At 41.7% G+C, this 26,073-nt stretch overlaps 1 protein-coding gene across 1 annotated transcript in view; it reads right to left on the bottom strand.

Annotated features, from left to right (window-relative positions):
• IL16 (interleukin 16) overlaps window positions 1-25,607 on the bottom strand; it is a 53,143-nt gene extending 27,536 nt beyond the window's left edge. Inside the window, 6 exon segments of the mRNA XM_077828615.1 lie at window positions 907-1,049; window positions 3,896-4,004; window positions 6,462-6,570; window positions 8,065-8,201; window positions 17,073-17,481; window positions 25,558-25,607. Of these exon segments, the coding sequence (XP_077684741.1) occupies window positions 907-1,049; window positions 3,896-4,004; window positions 6,462-6,570; window positions 8,065-8,201; window positions 17,073-17,481; window positions 25,558-25,607 (957 nt within the window).
• Window positions 25,608-26,073: the final 466 nt, after the last annotated feature.

Below are 26,073 nucleotides of genomic sequence, written 5' to 3' on the forward strand. Positions count from 1 at the left end.
TTTCTACAAATTTGTTTATGCAGCGATGTGAAACTAACAGCTGCATGAGGATCTAATGTATGGAACACCCATCAAGCATTCAGCTTCTGCATATGTCAGGAAATGAGGCTTGACAAGTACATGAGAATAAGCTTATTCGTACAGTACCATAGAGAGAGTTACGAATGTGAATATCTGGGAGATGGCTGTGTAATGCCAAAAATATACTCAGTGAAAGCTATATCTCCGTCAAAACCCTGGGCGGTAGCCCATCTTCCACTAGGGACCTGAGATATGTGCAAGTTTATACACAGTTTGTTGAAATTCATGCCCCTGAGGAAGGGCCTGTGTAAAGCTCTTCAAGGTGCAGAAGCATTGCAATTTCTATATGTGGCCAGCAGGGTGGATCAGCCATTCAGGGGGCCTCTTCTGCTGTCACGGTGGTAGTGCTCTCTCCTAGCTCCAAATAGGTGAGAGGGCTATGGGGGTGACCAAGGGAAGGGACAACAGCATCCACTCTCCTGTGGATCCATTGTAGCTGGAAAACGTGCATAGGGGATGATCAGGAGCAGCAACTGCTGGAGAAAGGACAACGGAGGGGCTGTGCTGTCATAGAGCCTTTCCTCCATCTCTGGACCTGCACCTCACACAGTCAATTCAGTGTGTGTGGGGGGGAGGGGGGAGTAGGCAGAAATTTCACCATGGGGAGGGCATCCCTTTCACTTGGGATGGCCCTCTGGCAGGGAGCATGGCTGGAGCGACTGAGGGATGCACTGATTCACTGTATCCCTAGTGCAGTCTCCAATGGCAGGGCCCCTAAGGCGGGAAAGTTTTGGCAAGGAAACTAAGTGCAACTTAGCTGGAGTGTTCTTGTTGAGCCTGATGAATGTAACTTTCTAGTGGTGTGTGATTTCCTGTTGCACTTACCGGACCTCTTCCTACCAAACAGTCTAGCTGCTGAGAGAGTGACTTCCGGTTACTGTAAAGAGAATGGGGCTGTCTGTCTCTATATGCTGTTGATTTCTTTGTCACTGGATAGTCAATTTCCCCCATCCAGTAAGGATTTACACCTACAGGAGACAGAAGGCATGACACCGTATTTTTCATGAGCATTAGCTTCAAACACTTCTGCATCAAACACTTGACTCAATAAATTCCGTTTAGAAAGATTTTTCAAGTTGTAAATATAACTGTACCAGGCAGTGATGGGATTCCCTGAGCCACCATTAAGAACCAAACCTCACAAGCTTCAGTTGCACCCAGTGACTTCACACGATCAACTGCTGGGCACACTCAGCTAATAGAGAGAGTTCTGCATGGCAGACACACAGGGCCTTGTTCAAAGACTGCCTGCTGCACATACATTCCATTCACTTTTATGCACAAGCTTCTGCATCCATAACCCTCTCTCTCCATATCAGGGGCTCGTTACAAGGGAGCATCTTAATTGCATCACATGATGCACTGAGAGCAAAATCACATTACCCCGAAGTAAAGAAGACAGATACAGTTATCACAGAATCAAAGATGATACAGATGAAAAGACCTGTTAGCTGAGCCAATTCCTCCTTCTGCCAATGCAGGGTGAGACTATTATATGCATTTCCCCACTTTCCTTGAAAGACTATTCCACAATCTAACAGACTTCACTGTTCGGCAGACTTTTTTTAGTAGATACAGGTTTTCAAAAGACAGTAGGCTGGATGTGTATTTTTTTCCACAGCAAAACCCTGGGCGCAAGATTGTGGAAAATCTGCCCACTGGTGCACTGTGTCTACACGGCTCTGCTCCACTGAGGGACTTGCACCCAGCCTGTGCTACCACAGTGGTGCTGGCCAAGTTGTGCGGGGAGGGAGAGAAAGGAGGGGATGTGCTGACTCCGCATATCCCCAGGGCAGCCTCCGCCAGTGTGGGATCCTATGAAGCCCTGACTGCAAATTCAAGCTCCATCCTTGGGAGAAGCAGCTGAGAAGCACAGCGGTGCAGACACTACCTACACTTCCCCAGGGGTGAGACCCTCTAGGACACAGCAACCCCAGCTGTCTTAGAAGGGGGTAATCAGGCCCAACCACCTAATGCTAGACTATGTGTCCACAAAGGGGTTCTGCTGGCATAAGCCATGAGGAGGAGATCAGGCAGCTTGTACCTGGATAACGGTGGCATTTCTATCTGTTACAGGCTTTCACAGTTTGAATCACTGGAGTGTACTTCTGTTCATGTCACCTATGCCAAACAATCATAGGAGGCCAGAACCTGATCCAGCCTTTCTGGCTATAATAAACTGCTGCATCAATGACCACCCTCTGGCCTATGTCATGTCTAGTAGAAGGAATATGCAGTGCAGGGGGACTGGGCAGGTAATTCACCTGTTTAAAATTTTAACATGCTGACATACAGAGTATAGGATTGGGTTTTCTGGCTGTGCTCTGTTTCACTACTGCTACCCTTGCTATACTGTTTCTATGCTTTCACCTATGCTCTGTACAGGCACATCTGGATTTTATTTTATTACAAGCTATTTCAGCTACTGCACATCCCCATAAAGTTTCTTTTCTGTCTGTTTATATCTATCTTTGCATTTCCAGTGTGCTCATTGCCATGGTATCTGGGCAAAAGTGAAACGTCTCCTAGAGACTCAGCTAAGTTTTAGTTTTAACTATTTCACTCGAAAGGCCATGTTGATTACATTCAATGGAAAACAGACAATAGCATTGTGAATAATCATCTCCATCTGACAAATATTTTACCAACAAAGCACAAAGTAAACTGAAAGGGTTCATTATTTGGGGAACATGTATCACTAGTCTATACATTTGATTAGAGAATAGATACTGTCCTCAGCCCATCTGAGTATCCCGGAACACTATTACTTTTGTTTCCAGGAATTACAACCAGAAAGGGAGAGGACATCATAATGTAGTTCATAAACTTTATGTCCAGATGTCTCATTTAATGCAAACATTTAACACAGCCTAACACTAAAACTACAGCACAGAAGTTAACACTGAGTTAAAGTGACATTCCCAACATAAAACTGATACATTTTAAAATGTCACTGCCCCTATTACTAACAACACTCGAGAGTATGGAAATATAAATAATTTTAAAGATCTAATATATTTCTCAGCATTTATGCTGCTTGTTTCCTTTTTGCATTTTCACTCATTCTCTCGAAGGGACCTTCAAAATTGAACCTACAAATCAAGCTCATGTGCATCTTTGCACACAAACACAGTGGGTGAAATCCCAGTCCTACAGAAGTTAATGGGAGTTTTGGCATTATCTTCAGTGGAGCCAGGATTTCACTTGTGTACCAGCATACATCAAAACGTCAGATACACTGTGCGTATGTGTGTGTGCAAATAGCTACACAATGAAATAGGTGTGCCCATATTTGTGACTACAAATCCGAGAGGCACACTTTTAAATGTTACCCGTATTAAAAACTTGTTTATAGTCAATTGCAATACCTGCTTCTCAAGTATTGGTATATGTTGCCTTTGGGAATGATAACACTTAAGAGGAATGTTTAAATTAAAAATGTTTTTTTTAAATTACAAAAGTGTTTTTGTTAATGTTAATTTTAGTAAAAATTAACCAAAGCTTTCCCCCACAAAAAATAGTCTGAACCAGTTCAGGGTACCTTTAAAATATGCAAAATGGTGTGCATATGTAAGTTGATACATAATTTTTATGTACAGGGATCATGACTGATAAGTATGCATGGATATCTGAATCCATTCTTTAATACTAGCTTGTCATGTAGCATGAGTCTTACAGAAGAAACTAGCTAAAACCCTCCAGAGTAAAGCTTGGCAAAAAAAAGCTGTTTCTTTCAACATCATGATATCGTAACCTGAGAAAGTTTCATGCATTTAAATTTCCCAAGAGAATATATTTCCTCTTAGAAACTTACTGGTTGAATTACTGCGAGTCCTTTGGCAGCTGGCTTTAGAGTGCAGAAAACAATTAGTTTGTATTTCCATTTTAACAGGCCTTTCATTACAGACACCTGTTGAGGATTCCTGAAAAGAGACCCAGAATATTTTAAATACAAATCTGACCAGCTATGTTTTTACTGAGAGTGCTAATCACTTCACCAAGTGCAACAACAAAAACATGGAAGTTAATCTCAATTTTTAAAAAAAATTCTCACAATTCAGTTTGCACAGACTTCAGCCTGGATTTTAACTTATATCCCAGAACTTGGGCAGGAAAGCAGTTTATCTGATATAAATGGAATGATAAGGGATGGTGATTCTAAATTATTTGTTTGATCGCATTTCTTTCAAAATATCAGAAGTAACTGTAACTTACCTGAGGACTAGTATGGAAATACATGCAGTTTAGAAGTTACATTCAGGATGCTAGGTAAAAATGAGTCTATCTCTCTCTTCTTCCCCCACCCGCAACAAACCTACAAGAATATTTTCATTTCTTGGTAACTCCAGATACGCTGCTCTAAATATCAGATGTGACTAGTGGTTTGATTTTAAAGGGGCCTGATTTTTGGAGGGTAGATGATTAGCACTTTCTGAGAATCGGTCCCTTTCAAGGAGTTCCAAGATAGGCACCCAAGATTACTTTGAAAACAGTGGCCACTGTGTTCAGCATTTATAAGCTTTCAATTAAACAAATTTGTCCAAAATAGCTTGGGAGATGGGAATACAAATACAATGGGAAAAGTAAATGATTACACCCAACTAGGAACCTCGACTCTAAGCATACTTTAAAAATAAGAAGTTTCGTCCATCTATGGATCTAGGGAATGCAATTTATTGCAATTAATAGGATTACTGAGCCTTATCAGTTCTAAAAGAATGATAAAAGGGCACTAATTGCATGGAAAAACCTCTCTCAGTTAAATCATTGGGGAAATAGCTATGACAAAATCCCATGTATGTGACAAACTATCACTTTGCATAAAAAGCCAAGCCAGTTTTACTCAAGGGAATCTTGCAGGGGCTGAGGAGGCCACAAAATGGTATAGGAGCAGGGTCTATATGTCATAAGATGTTGAGGGCCAACAACAAGATGTAACTTACTTCTTGAAGTCTAGTTTTAGTAGAGCTGTTTGGAAGTATCCTGTCACAGTGAGCCACTGAATGGTAACGCTCCTCTTCAGCAGCAAGTGGCACCATTGCCAAATCATAAAAAAATACATCCTCTTTCCGGCCTGCTTCCCCTAGTGAATTCTTTAGAATAAGAAGCACAAAGAAGAGTCTGAAGGGTGCGTTGTGAAACTGATTTTTATAGGTTTTGGCTAAGCAGCCGGTTCCAGAATCTCATTTCCAAAATGTTTTCTGTTCACTTTTAGTTTTATTTTTCAGCCAACATAATGTATGTTTTAAAGTGCACAGTGGGACCTAACCAGGCTGAAGCTGTTGGCTGCTACCACAATATAAATGTTAAATATAGTCTGCCTTATAAAACATAAGTCCTCTTTGATTTTGAAAGGAAAAAGAAATAAACCCCTGGTTAGAGTCTAACAGACCTCACGGTGATAGACAATGTACAGTATGAAGATGCTAAAAAGAGGCACACTCTAGGCAGGACTGCAGACTTCAGTTCTCATTTCTCTAACTAAGCCTGTACTAGCTACGTGAGTTTCCTGGGCTCTAGATAACTGAATGTTTTTTTCGTTAACGTTTAGGTCCCAATCCTGCAATGAACACCTGCACGAACACCATTGACGTCAAAGGGGCTCCATGCAGATGTAAGGCAGGGAAGCACCCCCCTGGAACTCACTGCAGGAGTGGTGCCTTAGGGCTTGTCTACACAGTGCTTCAGTCTGTACTAGCGGGGTATAATGCCTTTTTTAATGCCTTTACTATATGACAGATTATTGGGAGAGCAGCAATAACTAAATTAGGGAAATACAACCAGCACCACTCAGATGTGTGCTTGAGGGTAGGTTTAAACTGTGAGATCTGGATCCAAATGGTCTACCCACAAAAGATCAAAGGGCTTCCACTGGAAAAGGGCTTGTTTGTAATACTCCTGCCTCACTGTCCTGTTAATGCTATCTCGTGCTCTCTGATCCCGATGGCAAACCCTAGCACTCTGTAGCAGTGGGTCCCACAGCTATAGAGCCTTGGATCCAAACTTGGTGGGTCCTTGGCCCTTTCCCAGCCCAGGTCCTGGATTCATGGATCTTCCATTCATCCACCCCAGCTTTGGTCAGTCTGTACATAGAAAACACACAGTGGTGGGGTATGTGCTTATGAAAGGAGTGACTGTATAGTCCCAGCTAGAATTTCTAAGGGCTGATGGCTCCCCATAGTCTCTGTTTGTCCTGGAAGAGCTACACTGAAGGTTAGCAGACTTAGACCACGTGAGGTTTGCGGGAGAAAAAACAAATGTTCCAGATATTCAGTGCACTGATTCCTCTTGCCTTTCAGGTAAACACTTTTGAAATGCCAAGGAGATGTGGAGTGGACCACAGCCCTCCTTCTTACCTTGTTAGCAATCACCAAATTCACCAGTCCTGTTGCTGATTGAATGAGAGATTCAGCCTCTTTGTTGGTGAGCTCATTAAGTGATTGTCCATTTAGTGTTAACAGTTCGTCCCCTGGGCTTAGACGACCATCCCTTTAAAACACACACACACAGTATTACAGACCCAAGAACAATACAGCATAATTGAGATTGTTCTTGGTGTCTCGCCCACAAAGGCACATGAAATCTCTCCTTTCCCCTGCCACCTTGAACACTCTCATGCAGGGGCTGGCTACAATCACAGATGGCTCCCTGCAAGCACTCCTTAGTGCACAAAACATCCCAAAGAGCTCCCTCTTCCCCCACCATTCTAAGCTGTGGAGAGGACTGTATACTGTGCTCTCTAAAGAGAACCCAGGGCCATAATGCCTTCCAGTACATCTGGTAGCCTGGTGGCCTTTACCAAGGGCTATTAAAGAGGGGACACCATAAATCTTTTACAATGCTCAAGTTAGCCTCTTTCTAATCAATGATTAGATAATGCATAGAGAGTACACTTATAAAGTTTGTGAACGATACCAAGCTGGGAGGGATTGCAAGGGCTTTGGAGGGTAGGATTAAAATTCAAAATGATCTGGACAAACTGGAGAAATGGTCTGAAGTAGATAAGATGAAATTCAATAAGGACAAATGCAAAATACTCCATTTAGGAAGGAATAATCAATTGCATACATACAAAATGGAAAATGACTGCCTAGCAAAGAGTACTGCAGAAAGGGATCTGGGGGTCATAGTGGATTGCAAGCTAAATATGAGTGAAGAGTGTAACGCTGTTACAAAACAAGTGAATGCTATTCTGTAATGTTTTAAGCAAGACACAAGAAGTAATTTCTCCACTCTACTCAGCACTGATAAGGCCTCAGCTGGAGTACTGTGTCCGGTTTCTAGGAGCAACATTTCAGGAAAAATGTGGCAAACTGGAAAAAATCCAAAGGATCGTAACAAGGATGATTAAAGGTATAGAAAACATGACCTACAAGGAAAGATTGAAAAAATTGGGTTTGTTTAGTCTGGAGAAGAGGAGGTGGGGGTTGGGCGGACGAGAACAGTTTTTAAGGACATAAAAGGTTGTTACTAGGAGACATTGTTCTTGTTAACCTCTGAAGATAGGAAAAGAAGCAATGGACTTAAATTGCAGAAAGGTCAGTTTAGGTTGGACATTAGGAAGAACTTTCTAACAGTCAGGGTGGTTAAGCACTGGAACAAATTACCTAGGGAGGTTGTGGAATCTCTGTCATCAGAAATTTTAAGAAATGGTAGACAAACACCTGTCAGGGATGGTCGAGCTATTATGTAGTCCTGCCTTGAGTGCAGGGTATTGGACTAGATGATCTCTCGAGGTCCTGCACCTCTATGATTCTATAATCCTTATTTGCAATTAACATTGAGAAGAGTTAGAGCTGAGCATGGCTGCATGTTTTATTTCTAATATGTTTATCCATTTCTTCAGCTCAGTGCAATGTAAGATGTTTCCTGTGCATCACTGCGTTCCTTTGGATTTAAGATCTTAAAGTGCAGCTGGTGTCAGACGATGGGTCCTTCAAAAACCATCAAGTTAGTCCATAATAAAAATTATAAATGAAGTACCTGTGGGCAGCACCCCCATTGATCACTTGGCTGACTGTGAACCCTTTCCCAAGAGAAGTGCAGTTGGGGGTTCTCGAGACTTGGATCCCCAGGCCATCATTTCCCGTGGCTATACAAAGCCTCCAGATGCAGCCATCCTGGTTCAGGAAGATGAAGACAAAAACTCTTTATTGCATCAAAGTAAATATGCAGAGAGTATTTAAGTTATTTACAGTTTGATTTTTTAAAGCATCAATTTTCTTGTTCCTAGATCCAGATTATTTCTAAACACAAGAAAAGTAGAAGCTGAATGCAGCTCACTTCTGGGTAGATGCTGTTGTGTGAGACAAACATCTCAAACAATTCTTCTCCATGGGACTGCAATGACTTCTGATTACCATAGGAAAAGATTATAGTATGATGTGTTTTGCCATGAAGAGGCAAGAGAGCAGCTGACAGATTTTGACAATAGGGATGTGTGAGATTTTTTGACCATGCCAACTGGAAGGAAAGGGAGAGACAAAAACACTAAGTTAAGTATGCTGGGACACATTTATACTTGAAGTCCATGGAGTATTTTTCCCTCTGTTTTATTGATACAGTTAAGTGTTTTCTCCTTACTACACTACAAGTGATTAATGGTCCTGAAAGAAGTATCAGCCCACCCCGGGGGAACAAAAAGAGAAAGAGTGAGAGATTGAATTCCAGTAATACGTTAAGAATAATCAGCCCCTAGTGGCATTAAACTGCCATTTTTATTTTGTTAATTTGGCTTTATGCACTGCTGAGAAACTCATGTGAATACAAGGGCAAATTTTGCTTATAGAAGCATACATGAAATTCACTAGGAGTCACTCATGCTTCCAAAAACTAATGTGGGATCATAGGGTCTGGTGAGATTCTTGCACTAGGTTCATGGCCAAATACCTACAACCTGGTAAAGCCTGTGCAGTTGGCAGTGCCATGGGCTGGGACAGCTAAGGATAAAAGCAGTAGTGGCCGTATGGTCCGAGGAGGTGCCCGAACAATGTGTGTTTCATTTTATATGCCGAATTCAGGCTTGGATCTTGCAAACCTTTTATCACAAAAATACTTAGTCCCATGACTAGCTCCTTTGAAATGAATGGAAGTGCTCACATGAGCAGTGAGTGATTCTTCATACGTGTCAGGGCTTGCAGCATTGAGCGCTTACATTTGGAGGATTTTATTTTTTGACTCCTCAGGGCAAATTTTCAGCCAGTCTCAAGCTCCACTCTATTCAGAGACACCTCCCCCCATTGAAACCCCCATGTGGTCATGCTCCGTTCCCCAGCTTGTGTACAGGACTTAGATTCCCATCCTGCAAAGAGAACTGCTTGATTTCGAGTTGAGTTAGTGGAGCTCCATGCAGGTGGCCGCATGGTTTTCTTTGCAAGATCAGAGGCTTAGATTGTAAATTCTTTGGGGGCAGGGACTATCTCAATATATGTTGTCCATATATGCAATGGGGACACTATCCTGACTTGGATTTCGAGGCAGGTGCTACGGTTATTTAAATGTCAAATAATAATAATAAGAGGTGATTTGGATATTTTTCTGGGCCCAATCATTTGTATGCATTAAATTAGTGAGAATGCAAAACTGGAAGCAAGTTCTGTTGTGTGTCTCACAAAAACTAGAGAACAGCTATAATTTTTGTTTTAAATCCCTTTTTTAACCCCATCAGGTTTGGTTAATTTTCAGTTTAGCTCTATCTGTCAAATACATTAGAAATTAATTTTTGTTGGAGGGAGGTGTAGCAATTCGTGTGTGTTGTCCGCATTTGCAGTTTGGAGTCCCGGATATAGATCATTATATTAAAATCCAAGTTCTAGCAACATGACACAAAAGCTTTAAAAAATAAATATTAGACTGGCCAATGTTACAGCAGCCAATTTGTTTGGGCTTTGCTCTTTAATGTCTTTTATTTCCTGTCTCATTTATTATTTTATATGTAAAAATGCTCGCTGGTGCTTCCAGGAGCAGAGCAGTTATTAGTTTTGCCCCTTTTTTTTAATGTGTCTTGTTGGTTTTGTCCAGTGACTCATAGCTCCAGGCCTGGCAAACGTAGAGAACATGTTAAAATAAAGTTGGCAGGTTTGGTGGGTGGGCAGGTGGGTTCCTCCTAGGGCACCAGACCTAGTCATTACTGGAATGTATGTTTAATGCATGTCGGTTGCCAATGAATAAAAAAATCTTTCACTTATAGGCAGCTTTGCCATACAGAGCTTAATGAAGCTGGTGAAACATGTATTTCACATCTGTTCAAATTTTATTGACCCCAAGCATGCAAATAAAATGAAGGCCTTTCAATAGTGCACTGTTAGTAAGATTACATTTAAGCAAAAAATCTCAGGCTGAAAGAAAAATCTAAATCAAAGGAATATCGCAGGATTTTTTTGGAAACTTTTGTGTATAGATTCAGCTGATCTTTCATGCTTTTCATTTTGCAACCAATTTTCTTCATTCTTATCATACCAAAGGCCAAATCTCAGGATATTTTTATCTCTGCCATTTCAGAGATTTCCTTTTCCATCACTTTCTCATTAGACGTTTCTAGCTCAGAGTCCTGTCTTGAAACATCTCCTTCCAGATGCTGTTTTGAAATAAGCGTAACCAGGCCTTCGCTGGAAAACTGAAACACTTTCGTGCACTCTGAATGTAACTCACAATAGTTAGATTGTCTGAAATGAAATACATGGCTGCACATGGGTGGTTCAAGGAAGATCTGGTAATCACTTAACCAGGCATATGATGATAACCTGATTGACTCTGTTTAAAAAACAGTAATAACAATATAGCAGTGAGTGCTTAGGCTTCTATAGCCCGCTGAATACTAAAGAGCTGTGATTTCTGAGTCAATGACCGATTAAGAGAATAGAGCCTTTTTGAATTTTCTTCCAGAGAAATTGTATTATGTCAGTTTTGAAAAATAGGGCCAGAGGCCTCACTGGTGTAAATCAGCAGAGCTCCATTGATTTTGATATGTTCAGCTGAGGAACTGGTCCTTTAAAAACTTTTAGACAAAATTCCATTTATTTTCCTAGCATCTGTCTGGGAATTCCCTTTGAAATTAATAAAGGTACCAGCTGGTACCTGTGAAAAATCCATGGGATAGTGGAACTGTGCCATTGGAGGTAGCCACCCCCTCCTGCCCTCTCTGTTTTACCTCCTTTTCACCAGTTGCCCTCCTTCTCAGTAGTGAGATTATGAGATCAGTGGTACATGAATTAATCAGCTGATGCAACAGGTGGGGCTTGGGATTCAGGTTCCCACAAAACCCTGGCTATCGCTAGTTGATGGATAGAGAGATGGGTAAACAGATCACGCAGTATAAATAGATCTGTCTATTCATCAGCTATCCTTAGCCATGTTTTTTCTGGGAACCTGCCCTACCTGTTGCATCACCCACTTGCTACATGTCACCTCACTCAACAAGTTTAAGAGATAACCTGTGTCTGATCTCACAGTCCCATTTCTGGGAAGGGCAGAAGGGAGAGAACGGAAAGAGAGAGAGAGCACAAATGAAGAAACAGAAGGAATAAATACAGCCTCCCTCCCAACCAAGCTTGTCCAGCTGTCATGCCATAACCCTGTTTCTGAGACATCACAGTCTTCTGCCGTGGAAATCATCCCATCACAAAGAATGGGTCAAATCATCCTCTCCTGGAAAATGGGAAATTAACAAAAAATATGCCTGGATGATGATGCAAAAATAGTGAGTTGTTTTTTTCTCTCAGGCATGAAAGATTGAGGGCCACATGGAAAAGGCCGGGGTCTGGTTCTGGAACCACACGGAGCCATACGATCCACTGAAATTCTGACTCCAGTCTTTTGGCTGTTGGGCATTCACGCAGAAAACCTTCCCCTCAACATTGCACGCTGTCCTGGATACCCCCTCTCCCTCAGTAGCCCTATTGCCATGGCTACTATTACAGTGATTGGGTGTTACATGCCACTGCCCAACATGGGTGACGGTGGCATGTGCAGAAGAAGCCACATATCATAATGTAGTGCTGCCAGAAGCAGTAATAAACTAGAAAGAGATTACTGCTTGAAATTGCTTGGGTGCTCAAAGGACCATTCCAGCTCGGGTGAATGTCCCTCGTCCCACCCATTCCTCACCATGACTGACTGTGTCTCTGATTTCTCAGTAGCCCTATCAGATATACCCTCCTTCCACAGCTTTTGCCTGAGTGTCAGTGCGCCAAGTGTCATCAAGAGCAGAGAGGCTGTAAAACAGATCTTCGTATTTACACACCAGTATCCTTACCATTTGGTGCACACACGGAAAGCCAGGAAGTTACTTTGAGCAGCACACGACAGGCGAACACATTCAGAAAGGAGCATTCTTTCCCAGTGATCATCCCACTCAGCGATGTTATAGACTACCAGCCTTTGGCTTGCCATTCCATTTTCTTTGTTGCTTTTTTAGCCAAGGTCATAGTAGTTTGAGTTGTCTGCACTTTTAAGTACTGGATGTGTTGAAAGATCACAGCACACCCAGTAGAACTTACTTAACAAAATCCTTAACATTTGTAACACATAGAAAGAGAATTCCAATGAGTGAGAGAGGTCAAAATAGCCCATATCACTAGCCTCCCAAAGCTGCATTTTCAGACAGCTACCAACCAGCACAATATTTAATGATCTTAGGATTCCCTTGTCTGACATCAGAGATTCACCAATGCTAGACTTTAAGGCCAGAAGGGCCCCTTGCGATTGTCTAGTCTGACTTCCTGCATAACACAGGCCATAGGATTTCTCATAGGACCCATCCGGATGAAGATTGAGGTGCCTTCCTCGCTTGGTGAATACTATTAAGAAAACTCTGAATACTATTCTTGCCATGAGAGTTGATCAAAAATAAAAAGATTATGTAGGCATCTAGAAGATTTGGAAAACATTTTCATTCCATGGCATTTCCAAATGGACCAATTTTCATTTTCCAGACAACCTTTTGTATGGATGTATATTTTTATAGAGATATAGGGAAGTTTGTCTCAGATAATATCAAACTCACTTAGAACATAGCTTCATGCCAACCAGAGTAATCAATGAGGGACCTTTGTTTCACCCCAGGCCCATCTACCCATTGGGAACATAGAATTGCATACACCCCAGTTTAATCGCTGAGTATGCATTCTGAAATTATTAACGCTTTAGTTGCTGGGTTAAAATAATCCCCAAAATGCATACTGGGGACTAACCGTGCTTTGAATATTCCTCCTTGAAAGCAAAGGCAAATGGTTTAGAACCATAATGTAATCAGAACGTCAGAAGAACCTTTCCATGATGTTTTCCATTTGAATTTACATCAAAGTGTTTGTTTATTTTCATAAGCGGAATAAGTGCCGCATAGTGAGACTGTTACACAAATTACAGTTCCCGGGATTCATCTGAAACTCAGCCACCAGGTATCAGTTATCAGAATTGGCACAGTAGACTGAAAATGTTGTGACTTTGCCTAGAAATCAGTTATGAAGCAAACCTAATACACAACACTGTCTGCTACTTTATAATAATACACATATCAGCGTGGTGAAAACTGTATGTAACCACACACCTAAATGCTGTGTTTTCTGCACTATTGTTGCTTTAATGGTACAAATCACTAAGATGGAGCTGGGATAATCTGCAATGGCACAAGTCACTTGTTACACTAGCGCCATTGTCTGCACCAGAAGGTCCTGATTTGCATTGTGCTAAATTTCTGTTTGTTAAGTAAGATTCTCAAATGAAAACCATTTTAGAAGAGCAAATTTTAGAGTAGTAGTATTCTCTGTAAGCTCTGAGGATAGGACAAGACGCAATGGGCTTAAATCGCAATAAGTGCACTTTAGGTTGGACATTAGGCAAAACTTCCTAACTGTCTGGGTGGTTAAGCACTGGAATAAATTGCCTAGGGAGGTTGTAGAATCTCCATCACTAGAGATTTTTAAGACCAAGTTAGACAAACACCTGTAAGGATGGTTTAGATAATACTTAGGACTGGTCTTCACTACAGAGAGATGGGTGCTGCTGCAATCGATACAGCAGGGATTGATTTAGTGAGTCAAGTGAACACCCTCTAAATCGACTGCAGACCACTCTACGGTCAACCCTGATACTCCAGCTCTTCGAGAAGACTAAGGGAAGTTGACCGGAGAGTGTCTCCCGTCGATGCAGTGCAGTGAAGACACCGGGGTAAGTTGACCTAAGCTACGTCGACTCCAGTTACTTTATTCATGCAGCTGGAGTAGTGTAACTTAGATCAACTTACCCCAGTCATGAAGACAAGCCCTTAGTCCTGCCATGAGCACAGGGGACTGGACTAGATAACCTCTCAAGGTCCCTTTCAGTCCTATGATTCTGTGATTATGATGCAAGTTACATACAATTGTCAGGGTCTTAGTAAGCTGTCAGTGTGGCCCTAGAGACCACAACAAACAAAATAAAACATGTCTTCCAGGGATAACAAGTGTTGCCTTAGTTTCCACGCTTCCGCCTACTCACAACTGCTCTGTTTTGACAAATGACAAAGACCCTTGTAGTACTTTTATTATTCTTGTTATGGTCACTGGTTATCAAAATTATTTTTATGTAATATAAATGATAGCTGTAATCAGATCATGGAACTTCCTATTATACTTACTGTACTGTGTCGATACATAGAACTTGCCAAGTATTTGCGACAAGAGTATGTACCTGAAACTGGTTGCCTGAAATAAAGTGATGCTGGAAACACTTGTAATTTAATCAAAGTGAGAACACTAGTGAATCATACACGAACAACAGTGTAAGGCTCAGACAGGAACATGAATTCTTCCACTGCTGGGCCTGGAAGGAACTCCTGTTTGACAGTTCAGTGCTCTGGATTTTTGTGGAGGGTGTTCACACCTTCAGGGTCATGGGCACCAGGCAAACGGCTGCAGGTAGTGTAAGGCAGAAAACTGATGGACTAACACAATAGTCTGGCACAGCTGTGTGCCCCAGTAATGTAACAGAAAAATGGATTCTGATTCCTTGAAATGAGAATGGGCCATGCATTGACCTGTGAATTTCTGCAGCTGATTATAGAGAGCAACAGAGAGCCTGACGCCTTGGGACCTGAAGAAAATCTCTGACTCTCTTCTTCTGGATATTTGAGGATAGGGGTTTTAAGAGAGGGCCAAGTGCTCTCTAATGCATACTGCACTAAGGAGCCGGTTATGACAGACCAGTGCAACATAGAGGGGATGTATCAATCACCTCACTGCATATTGCAGAACCTCAGCAAGATGACACAGACAGGAGAACAAGGTAGATGATGCCAGCATCTCTGCTCCCGTAGGAGGAAAAATGAAGACTTGATGGCATCACCATGATTCCACACAGTATACAGAAGGTTAAGAAGTGCCACCAGGGAACACTTACATTGCTAAAGATGAATTAATGTATAACTGTTCTCCAGCGGCAGCAGCTAACTTGACTACCATAAATTCAAGGCACCTGGATTCTCTGACTTGACTATCTTTGGTAAAATGGTGAGAAGTCAGATGCTGGGAAACCTGGTGGCAGTTATTGGAACTCAGGGTGCTTTGGGTTTGTGGATGGACAAGGTGCAACAGCTGACAAGCACATGAGAATGCACTGTGCAAGGAAGGTAGAGTGGAATCCTTTGGCTGGCAGAGGCCAGCAGCCTCCTTTCATTTGCAGAGTGAGCTCACCAGCCAAAATGTGGAATGTTTCCATGCTGGAGGAAGGGTGTGGTTTTGCAGAGCTCCATTGTGATTGGGCGTCTTTTGGGGCTGGCTCAATTTAAGTCATTTTTTTTCTTTCCGTTGGAATGCAGTAGAATATTCCCAGGGGGAGGGATGGGGGGCAGGGAGGCTCTGTTTTGAGACTGAAATGTGCACTATATTCTCCTGATTCCCTTTTTGTCAAGTTTGGGCTATGTGCTGTGATCATTAGAGAGAAGCTCAAGTGGCACAATGGAGATTTGGATTCAGAGTTTGAACACCATAAGCATTACTTGGTGTTTGGATATGAAGTTCTGATTTGAGCCCATTGCTAAAGAAGATATGCAAAAATGAATGGAAGGAATATTTAATACAAAGGAATCAGTTCCCTCATACAGGTCAATATTTGTATCGCTAAAATGCATATGATGTAATAGGCATTAGGATACCATGGAGGTGACCAGCTATAAACTACCTAGGTATATAATGTATATTTAGTTCCTGTCACCAAGAAGGTTCTCAAAGTGCTTTAGTCTTTACTAGCTGAGTGGACAGACTATGTACTGTGTATTAGCAGACACTTCGCTTATGCCTGTAATGCAGCCACCTCTGGGATGAAACAATGTAGCTGCTTAACAGCACACAGCAACAATATACAACACCTTAGGACAGAAAGTGACAAAATATGCAGCATCCAACTGAAATTGTAGGGGGAATTTATTATAGGTATCCAGAATGTAATCAGTCAATTTGAAAAATGGCCAGAATGGTGGGATTACTACATTTCCTCTTGATAAAAGCAGCGTCAGTTTTTTAACAACCAGAGGCACTTAGGGTCTCACTTTTATATCTGTTAAGAAGGTGACATCTCTAGCAACATAGAGTCTACATCCTTCAAACTCAGACAGATCATTTGCCTACTGGATCACCTGAGTTTCCCCTAGTACTAACCCAGCTGCACCTCACTTAGCTTATAAGCTCTGTCAAGAGCACTGTGTAAAAAGGGTCTGTGCTGTAATGACCCCGCTTTCTATTATGGCCGCTGGTCTGCTGCATTCCAGGTAGAGTGCAGCTCCTGAATGCACTGAGCATGGCTTAACATTCCACTGACTTCAATGGCATGTCAGTCAGCAGAGTGCAGTGGAGAGACCCTGCAGCCCTAGATGGAGTGTAATACACTTTCTGTGCTATTTATGCCGAGTTGGACCGCTGCTGGCTCATGATCTCTGAGAATCATGGGGTGTCTTCTGTGCCCTGAGATTCATGAAACCATTGAAACATGAAATAAACAATAGTCAGTGAATTGCCTACCTGGATGAAGAACTTCCTTCTCATATTTTTGCAGCTTTCACTTCCATCATCTTTGGACTGGATCATGCTGGTGATCACAAGAGGATAAGGAGTGCTGTCATCCGGTTCTGAAGTGCATAGCACTTGTAGTCTAGGGCAACTGTCAATTTTCTCTTGATCCCAGCTGGTAGAAATCTCAATGGGATCAGGGCATTTCTCATCTGGACTCGACCCATCATCAGTATCCTTGGTATTACAGAGTATAAGTGATCTTGAAATGGAGCGAAACTTTTTTGATTTCCTGCTCCCAACTCTGCTCTGTCGATCCACCTTCAGTGAGCTGGTGATGCTGCCCTTTTTCCTCTCATGTTCCCATTTGTGTGGCATGACAGTGCCAAAAACTTTCTCTAGTCCTCAGCAGCTAAATATCCTCCCAGAAGAGAAATATAAAAAGTGAGTTATAATTGGCCTCGTCCTATTTCCCCTCCCAGTAACCTACACTACTGAAAAGTTGTGATGAACAAATTGAGTCAACAGAGCCTTTCAGTCCACTAACAACCATGTGATGTCTTATGATTTGCAACATTTATTTCTGTGCAGTGCTGTACTAAATTCTCCTTCACCATTTCATTCTCTTCCTATGCTCTCCAAGCACAGAGGAGTGCTTTAAACAAATGTTTTTGAGGCTTCTGTTGTGTTGCTTCTTCCTGGTTTCTGCTGAATTTGCAGGATGAAATCCCAAATTGAAAAGAAGATACACAAAAGCACTATTCTATCCTTCAAACTCACATAGAAGGAGAGGCTCTGCTTGGAGCCTGATTTATGACAGCGTTGTAATTCAAATAGGATTAATCAAATTGTTGAGGTTAAATTCTCTGCCTGGCACATCTGATTTGTAAGTGGTTTAGCTAAAGTAGATCTTGGCCATGAATAAGGAAGGAATGCCAGGCTGGAGTGAAACACATACCTTTGGACAGCTAAGCCCACTTAAAAGAATCTGTGTGTAATTGCAAAAAAGAGATCCATTGAAGCCATTTAGATGTGAATACCTGATTAAGGATTGAACCTCAGAAAAGAATACAACTCCAGCATATTAATGCAAAAATAACCCATTAAAAGAATTATTTTTCCACTGTATGTTTCTGCATACCAAATCAAAATAAAATAGAGCAGAAATGCCACGGAGTAGCAATGTGACATAAAAATTGGTACTTTATAAAATGAATATTAAGTAAAGGAATAAGCATATTAGAAAAATTAAGAAAAACTGGTCAATAAATTTTCAGCATAACCTTTTTCCATCATAAAATGCAATTTAGTTGAAATTATTATGGTTTTCAGGAGCATATTGATTTTTGATGGATGAAAATTTAAATGAATCATTCTGACTTTCTCATTTCATTTTGATAATATTGAAACATTTTGTTTTAACTTTATCATCTCAAGTAATTTCATTTATACTTTTATAGTATATCAAAGTATTAATTTGAATCGTATATTTAAAATTATATGTTTATTGTGATATATCATTATGTTTGACGTTATCTAAATTAAATGTTTTGACCTTACTGAAACTAAATGATTTTACATTAGTGAAATAAAATGTTGCTGATCGTTAATTTTTTGGAATTTCCCATTTCACAGAAAATTTTGACTTTTCATTCCAATTCTAATGTAAACAAATTTTGAAATGTTGGAATTTCCTACAGAACAGAAATTCTGTTTTCTGGCCAGCTCTAGTAATAAACTTACGCAATTATACAGGGTTTATTTCTCCTGTTTTTATCTTCCTTTTGAGCTGTTTATTAAAATGCACAGGTCCAGGAAGGTTATGGAATGTAGTTTACATTAAATTGAAAAGCATATTAAAATAAATCTTTTAAAGTCTGTATCTTTGATCCATGGAATTTGCACAATATGTTTTAGACTGGGATTTATTTCTTTCTCTCTCTTTTAGTGACTCTAGTGCTGGTTAAAGTTGTAAAACTGGCTGGAACATCTATTTGGCCCCGAACAGGTCCACCCTGGCCAGGAAGGAAAGCTCTGAGAGGGTGGTTCAATCTCCATGTTCCATTCAGTCCTTAGTATCTCTGCGAGTGCTAGCAAAGGTGCCAGGTAATGCTAATTACGATGTAATGAGTTGAGGATTTTGTTGGACATTTTTAAAAATAATGAAATGTTCTTATTATGAATGTTTAATAGCACAAAGATCACGGACAGTGCAATAAAGCACAGAAAATGTATGCACAGGGAGATGATACTGTAGGAATGCTTCTCAGTGGGCTCAGCTTCACTGTTTACAAGCACAAATTGCACTTGAAAAAAGGTGCAAAATTTGCACCTATGTTTTTTGTGTCAGCAAATGAATTATGGGTGTAAGTCATAAGTTGCATGTTACAACTGAGATTTCTACCCACGGCTCTGCTGGTGATGCAAAAATGTGGGTGCAAATTTTGCACAGGCAAATTGCAGCTGCAAAAGGGAGACCAGCCACCTGAAAATGTAGGCTTGTAGATTTTACACCAAGCCAGCTCCACTGTATAATAGAACCCTACAAGACAGCCTCAGATCACATTCCTCTCCTCTACCCCTCAGACAAAGACCCATAGAAACCAAACCAAACACTGAGGAAAAGAAGGAAAAATGAATAATGTGTAATAGAGAACCTGAGCAAAAGAGCTATATGCTGGGAAATATGTAGCTTCTAGAGGAGTACAAGATCCAGTCTGCATCAAAGTTTGTTTAATTTTGTAAAAGAAAAACAAACACTGCACATAGCCTTTTCATGAGAAGCAAAGAGGTCCCTTTATCCATCATTGAGAAGTATGCTAATACATATGGTGCCTTGAAGAGATTCAGGCATTTTGATAGGTGATACTCTTTTATAAGAGTTTAGGATAATTTATTTTCTATCATAGTAATAATAATATCCTTCTGCTTCACAGTGTCTTTCATCCAACAGGATCCCAGAATACTTCACAAATTACATACTAGCACTATGTGAGATTTTCCAAAGGAAGGTTCTTCCGTCAGAAAATGCCGATTCATTGAAATCAAAATGTTGTGTTGGAACGTGTCAATTTCAATGAAAATTTTTATGGAAATCTGCCAGCTCTTCTGCCCACCTCTCAGCTCTTTGGCAGCTCTCCTGGTGTGCTGGCACAGAGACTGGGCTCCCTGGGCTTCCAAACTCTCCGGTTTCAGTTTTGAAGGAATCTTTCAACATCTAATCCTAATGTAGAGCTGTACCTCCCAGCTCTGTAATCACGCAATGCTTTACCTCCCCTAGTTTCCATTTATTGTTGAATGGAATCCTTCTCTATGAATAATCCAAGTACCTGTCTCCTCTTATTGCTCATAGTTTTGTCCAAAAGGATCAGCTGAGTGAAGTTAATAAGGGTCTGGTCAGTTTCAGGGCTGCTATTCTGAGGTGGACACTAATGAAACTGGCAAGGATCATGATCATTTCAGTTAGCAGCTTCTTGGGAAAACTAGAAGCCAGGCAGAGGGAGGTACTGGGGTTATTCATAGAGAAGGCTTCCCCAAGCTCTGAGATACCAAGGAGCATGGGGAGCTGGGCCTGGAAATCTTTGAAAAAAATCCATTTCTGTTCTTCCAATATGGATTTTTTTGCTGTGAAAAAATTCATAGATCTGGTTGTTGTTTTTTTAAAGCAAAAAAGCCCCAGGACAAGCTCTGACTCTTATAACACATGACAAAGGAAAAAAGGCCTTGATTTAGGAAAGCATGTAAGCATGTGCACAAGTCCCAAACACATGCTTAAAGTTAAGTACATATGTAATTGTTTTGTTTTGTTTTTTAACGGGATGCTTTCCTGCCTAAAAATCCGGACAAACAGTAAAACGTGGAACTCAGTTAATCCACCTACGTCAGAATAAAAGAGGGTATTTAGGCATAGCTAGATAGACATGGGGAGGCATGATGGTTGAATGGATCAGTAACCTGTGTTCTGTTCTCAGCTCTGATGCTGACTTGCTGGATGACATTGGGCAAGTCAGTTCACCTCTCTGTGCCTCTGTTTCCCAATCAGTAAAATGAGGCCAATGATACTCACCAGAATCCTCTATTTGTAAAGCACTTTGAGATACACGGATTTAAAGTGCAATGTACTATTGTTAGTCATAACTTTAACAGCCTAATCGTATCCAAATAACAAGAAAATATGCACATTGATCTAATTAAGTATCACATCTGCAGTTTGTATTACACTTTTAACATGGAATAATTTGCATTAGTTAACGGTAAATGACACCCACCCATATTATTGTGTAACGTCTTTTGGGGGTTGTTTTAGTTTTGTTGGTTTTTGGTTAAATAAGACTCTTTCATTGCTGCCCCGGTGTAGAAATCAGTCCAGTTGCTACTTTTTGACATAACAAATCCCCATTAGGACCTCAGTATGTTAAGAAATTAATCTTGAAAAGCTCATGATAGAGGTTACATTTCCTGTATGCTTGAGGGTGTTTAGATGGAAGGAGGGACAGATCTTTTATAACAGATGAAAGACAGAAAGTGGGCTTGGATGAACAGTATGATTGATAGGGCTACAGGTATCTCAAATACTGCTCAAGTAAAGATGCAGTTAGTCCAAGTGCATCCCCCTAACATCGGCATAGGAAGCAGTGTGTCTAACCTGCTCAGGAGTGCAAGTAGGATGGTACGCTCTAGTACGCAGTACCGGCATGAGATTTTTAGTGGGTACGGGGTACCGGAAAGAATTGGGGAGGCTAGAACCCCACTCTGGAGGGGGGGTGGAATTGCACTATGCTCATTAAAGGAGCAGAACACAGCTAGGAAAGGCATTTATTCTTTATTTGGATCTAACAGCACAATACATATGCCAACTAACTTAAACAAAGGCTTTGTTTAAGTTTGTTAGCATATATACTGTGCTGTTAAGTTGGTCAGGAGTCCTCAAGAGGGGAGGGGAGGGGAGGACAGAAGGTGTTCAAACAGTGTTTTTGATTCCTGATCCAGCCTCTGGATTATGAACATATACTGATAGGAGCATTCTAACCAAGGGATTGAGGACTTTAAAATAATCTGGAGCCTTCATATTTCCTTGATCCTTTGCAGATGGACTTATGAGTTGGATATGGTACAAAGACTGTTCTAGCCTCATTGATTGCTGATTTCTTCCTTGCAATGGACAAAGTTCAGATGTCTGCTGGCTTTCTCACATGAGTCAGCAGCCTTTGATACCTGTGGTATAAGCAACATAGCCCTTGCTTGATTGGTTTTGTTCTTTCCTCTCCAAATGTCAAAGCCTGTTCCCATTGAACTCAAAAGAAAAACTTCTTTTGATTTCAATGGGATCAGGATTTGGCCCCAAGAGATCAGAAAATGTGATTTTGATCAATTGCTTATCTGTCCAGAGACAGTTCTCATGCATGTTCTGCCAGGCTGGTTTTGATTGCCCTTCCTGTAGGTCATGCTGAGGAAAGTAATCAAACAATTTGGGCTGCAGTTCTATGAAGATGCACATGGCACACACACCGTTCTATTCCTCTTTTCCATCAAACCCAGATGGCGCAGCGTCTTTGCTTTCCTAGTGTCTGGTGGAGAGCAATACTTAGGCCTTGTCTACACTGCCAATTTAGAGCGCTGAAACTTTCTCGCTGAGGGGTGTGAACCCCCCCGACCCCGAGTGACAGTGTGGACGCACTACAGCGCTTTCCATACTGGGCTTTCCGAGGGCTGGTTTAACTGAGAGCGCTCTACGGGCATGGCTACACTTGTAGATGTAGGGCACTTTGAGTTAAACCCACCTTTGTAGAGTGCAGTACGGAAAGCACTGCAATCTGTGCACACTGACAGCTACAAGCGCGCTGGCGTGGCCACATTAGTAACTCTTGCAATGGCCACAGAGAGCAGGGCACTGTGGTAGCTATCCCAGCATTCAAGTGGCTGCAATATGCTTTTCAAATGGGGGCGGGGGTGGGCAGAGTGTGACAGGGAGTGTGTTGTGTATATGTGGGGGGAGAGAGAGTGGGTTTTTGGGAGCCTGAGAGCATGTCAGCATGCTGTCTTGTAAGTTCAGACAGCAGCAGATCCCCTTTCCCCGCCTCTCAAGCAACATTCCACAGTAATGGTTGCTTTGTCCCAGAGCAGATAAGCAGCCAGCTGTCAGAAATGGAGCTTTGAAACGGCATATCCGCATTCCTACAGCCAATTTCAAACAATGACAAGAGTGGTCACTTGACTTAAGGGGATAATGGGACGTTTCTGGAGGCCAATCAGAGCGCAGTAATGCAACACCTTGTTCACACTGACGCTGGGGAGTTTCAGCCGAGACGGACCAAGCGTTATGCTTCTGGTGGAGATGGATTACCAGGAGTGCTCCAGCTGCAGAGTCCAGGGGCTCTAAGTGCCTTGCCAGTGTGGATGGGTCTGGAGTTAGGGCACCCAGGGCTGCTTTAATGTGCTCTAACTTGCAAGTGTAGCCAAGCCCTACATCTGCAAGTGTAGCCATGCCCTTAGTTTGGACATAAAGGAGGCACTGATAGTGTGTTAAGGGAAAGTGGGGTGATGGTCCTTCCTATCCTTCTTCTATTTAAGAAGTTTTCAATTTGAGGGTGCTGCTGGATCCTCAATGACACCTGAGAGTACAGGTGGCACCAGGGGTCCAAAGCATCATTTTACAACTGCATCTGTTTAACAGATGCAGTTGTAAAATTTTAGACAAGTAAGGGGAGTGTCAGAGGGGACGGGGAGTGCGTGGGTGTCCTGGGCTGGGGGCGGGGCAGAGAGGAGTCACATGGAGGGTCATGGAGGGAGGTCACGTGACCCCCCCCTTGTGTCCCTCCCATGAGTGCAGTACCACCAAAAAATTATTTCTACTTGCACCACTGAACCTGCTGCATTTTTAGAATGAGACCACGGAATATGCATCACAACTTACCTCCAGATGTTCAAGGCCTTTCAGATGAGATTGGTTGCCCTTATAATATGGAATCAGTGCTTCCAGGAACTCCTACGGTATATCAACAATAATAACATTAGGGATAGGTCTGAACTAAAAACTGAGATCTGAACAGCTCTGCACTAGGGGACAGTTCAGAGGCAGACAACATCTCTTGTTAAAGGGTTTCAGTGTTTTACAAATATTTACTAAACTTCCCCTCCCCCCAGGAAGTAGTTAATTAAACCGAGCCTTTCTACAACTGCATAAACTGAGCAAGATTAATGGCCAAACTGGGGTGCACCAGAGTAGGGTCCACCATGAGTGAAGATGGAGTGGACAGCAGAAGCCCCTTCTCTGCTCCAGCACACCCATACAGCAAGCAGCCATGCCCCTGAGCACATGCCATACTAAATGCCCTGAAAGGGGCCTCTCTCTACGAAGCTGAAACTGGGGAGAAGTGTATAGTACACCAACTGAAAGGGGCAGGACATGTTGCATAAGCCCCACTCCCCCATCACTTCTTAAGGAGTTATGCCTTATGCAGAGATAACATTTCCCTTCTTCACTGCACGGACAGTACAACTGCAAGCCCCTCCATCCCCAGTGCTCCTTTGCGTCTCGAGACCAAATTGAACCCTACAAGACTTACCCAATATCACACAGCAAGTTAGCAGCTGAGCTGAAGATAAAACCCTGGAGTCCTGATGACTTCCAGTCCCTTGCTCTAAGCACTAGATCATGCCCCTACTCCCAGCTTTTACCAATGCAATGTTCTCTGTAGAGCTGCTGCATAAGTAATACAACAACGGTAGGAAGCACCAAAACACACACTCTATAAGCTCTCTAATACAAATGTCCAGAAAGCAGCAATGCAAGTGCCAGAAGATCCTTATGAATCATCGCCATCTTCCACCAAATTTAATTCAGTTTTTTGTGGGAAAGGCCAATTATTTCAAAGCCAGCTCCCAAAACCATTTATCTTTCCCCTGGTGCGCTTGCTGCTTGTCATATTCTCTGGCCATTCCGGTACCTCCAGCCCTCCTGATGGAAGCTGTCTGTGGTTTGTAACTCAAACCAAATGTTACTTCTTTTTTCAAGGGTTCCCCCCACACCCCTCAGCTTTGTGTTAAAAAGCTCTCTGTCTGTCTTCTGTAAACAATATGCATAATTTTTGAGTAGCATCCATTTGGTTCACATTTTTGGTTGGATATTAAACCAAGCATTTACAAACATAAATAATTTGGAGTCGTTCCCGGACTGAATGGGAATCCTCTGCTGTTAATGAAACAGTGGAAAAGTTAGATCTATTCTTTACTAGCAAGAACACGAAGGCTTTACGTTACTTAGTACTAACAGCATAAACTCTTGCATCACATTTTAAATCTCGATCCTGTGAGCTTTATCAGTCTTGTTACTCAGCTTTACCATAAACATTGAATAAGCACAGAAGTCTAGGGCTTCCAGCCAAGAAGGAGAACTACCTTTTTGTTTTGGTAAAGAGCAAAGGCATTTTGGAGTACTGGATTTACTGTGCAAAGCCTGTAGTAATTATAAAATAAAAAAATAATAAAGAGAACTTACAACAGAGAGGCAGAAAAACCTGACTCCTGCAGAAGGCTGTTTTTCTTCATAGGCCTGGCAAAAAAACAGAGTGAATAATTGAAAACACACCCTCACTGTCACATGACTTAGTTTTAGTAATTTGGTTCAGTATATTGGAATGAGACTATTGTTTCCTAATTGACCAAAATGTCAGCAGAGATAGAAAAACAAAACCAATGAGATACACATCCAGGAAGACTGTTCCTGACTCGCTTGCAGCTGTTCAATGAAGACAGGCTTTCCAGGATTTTATCATTCCCTCTACCCTTTCATTTGAATAGCCCCTGGATATACTGGGGCTTTGAGCATGTTACACCTCTTGAGGAGGAGTGGAACCAAGCTAATTGAATGCAGGATTTCCTGTTGCTGGCCAGCTCAGCCAACACACTTCTCGTAATTTTCAACAGTTATGTTACATGTTAAGTCAATAGGAATTTTATAGGCCACTTCCTTTCCAGAAGCAAAAATAACATGGGACCCTCCAAATATTGATTA

This window comes from Eretmochelys imbricata, chromosome 10 (assembly GCF_965152235.1).
Source record: "Eretmochelys imbricata isolate rEreImb1 chromosome 10, rEreImb1.hap1, whole genome shotgun sequence".
NCBI classification, from domain to species: domain Eukaryota; kingdom Metazoa; phylum Chordata; order Testudines; family Cheloniidae; genus Eretmochelys; species Eretmochelys imbricata.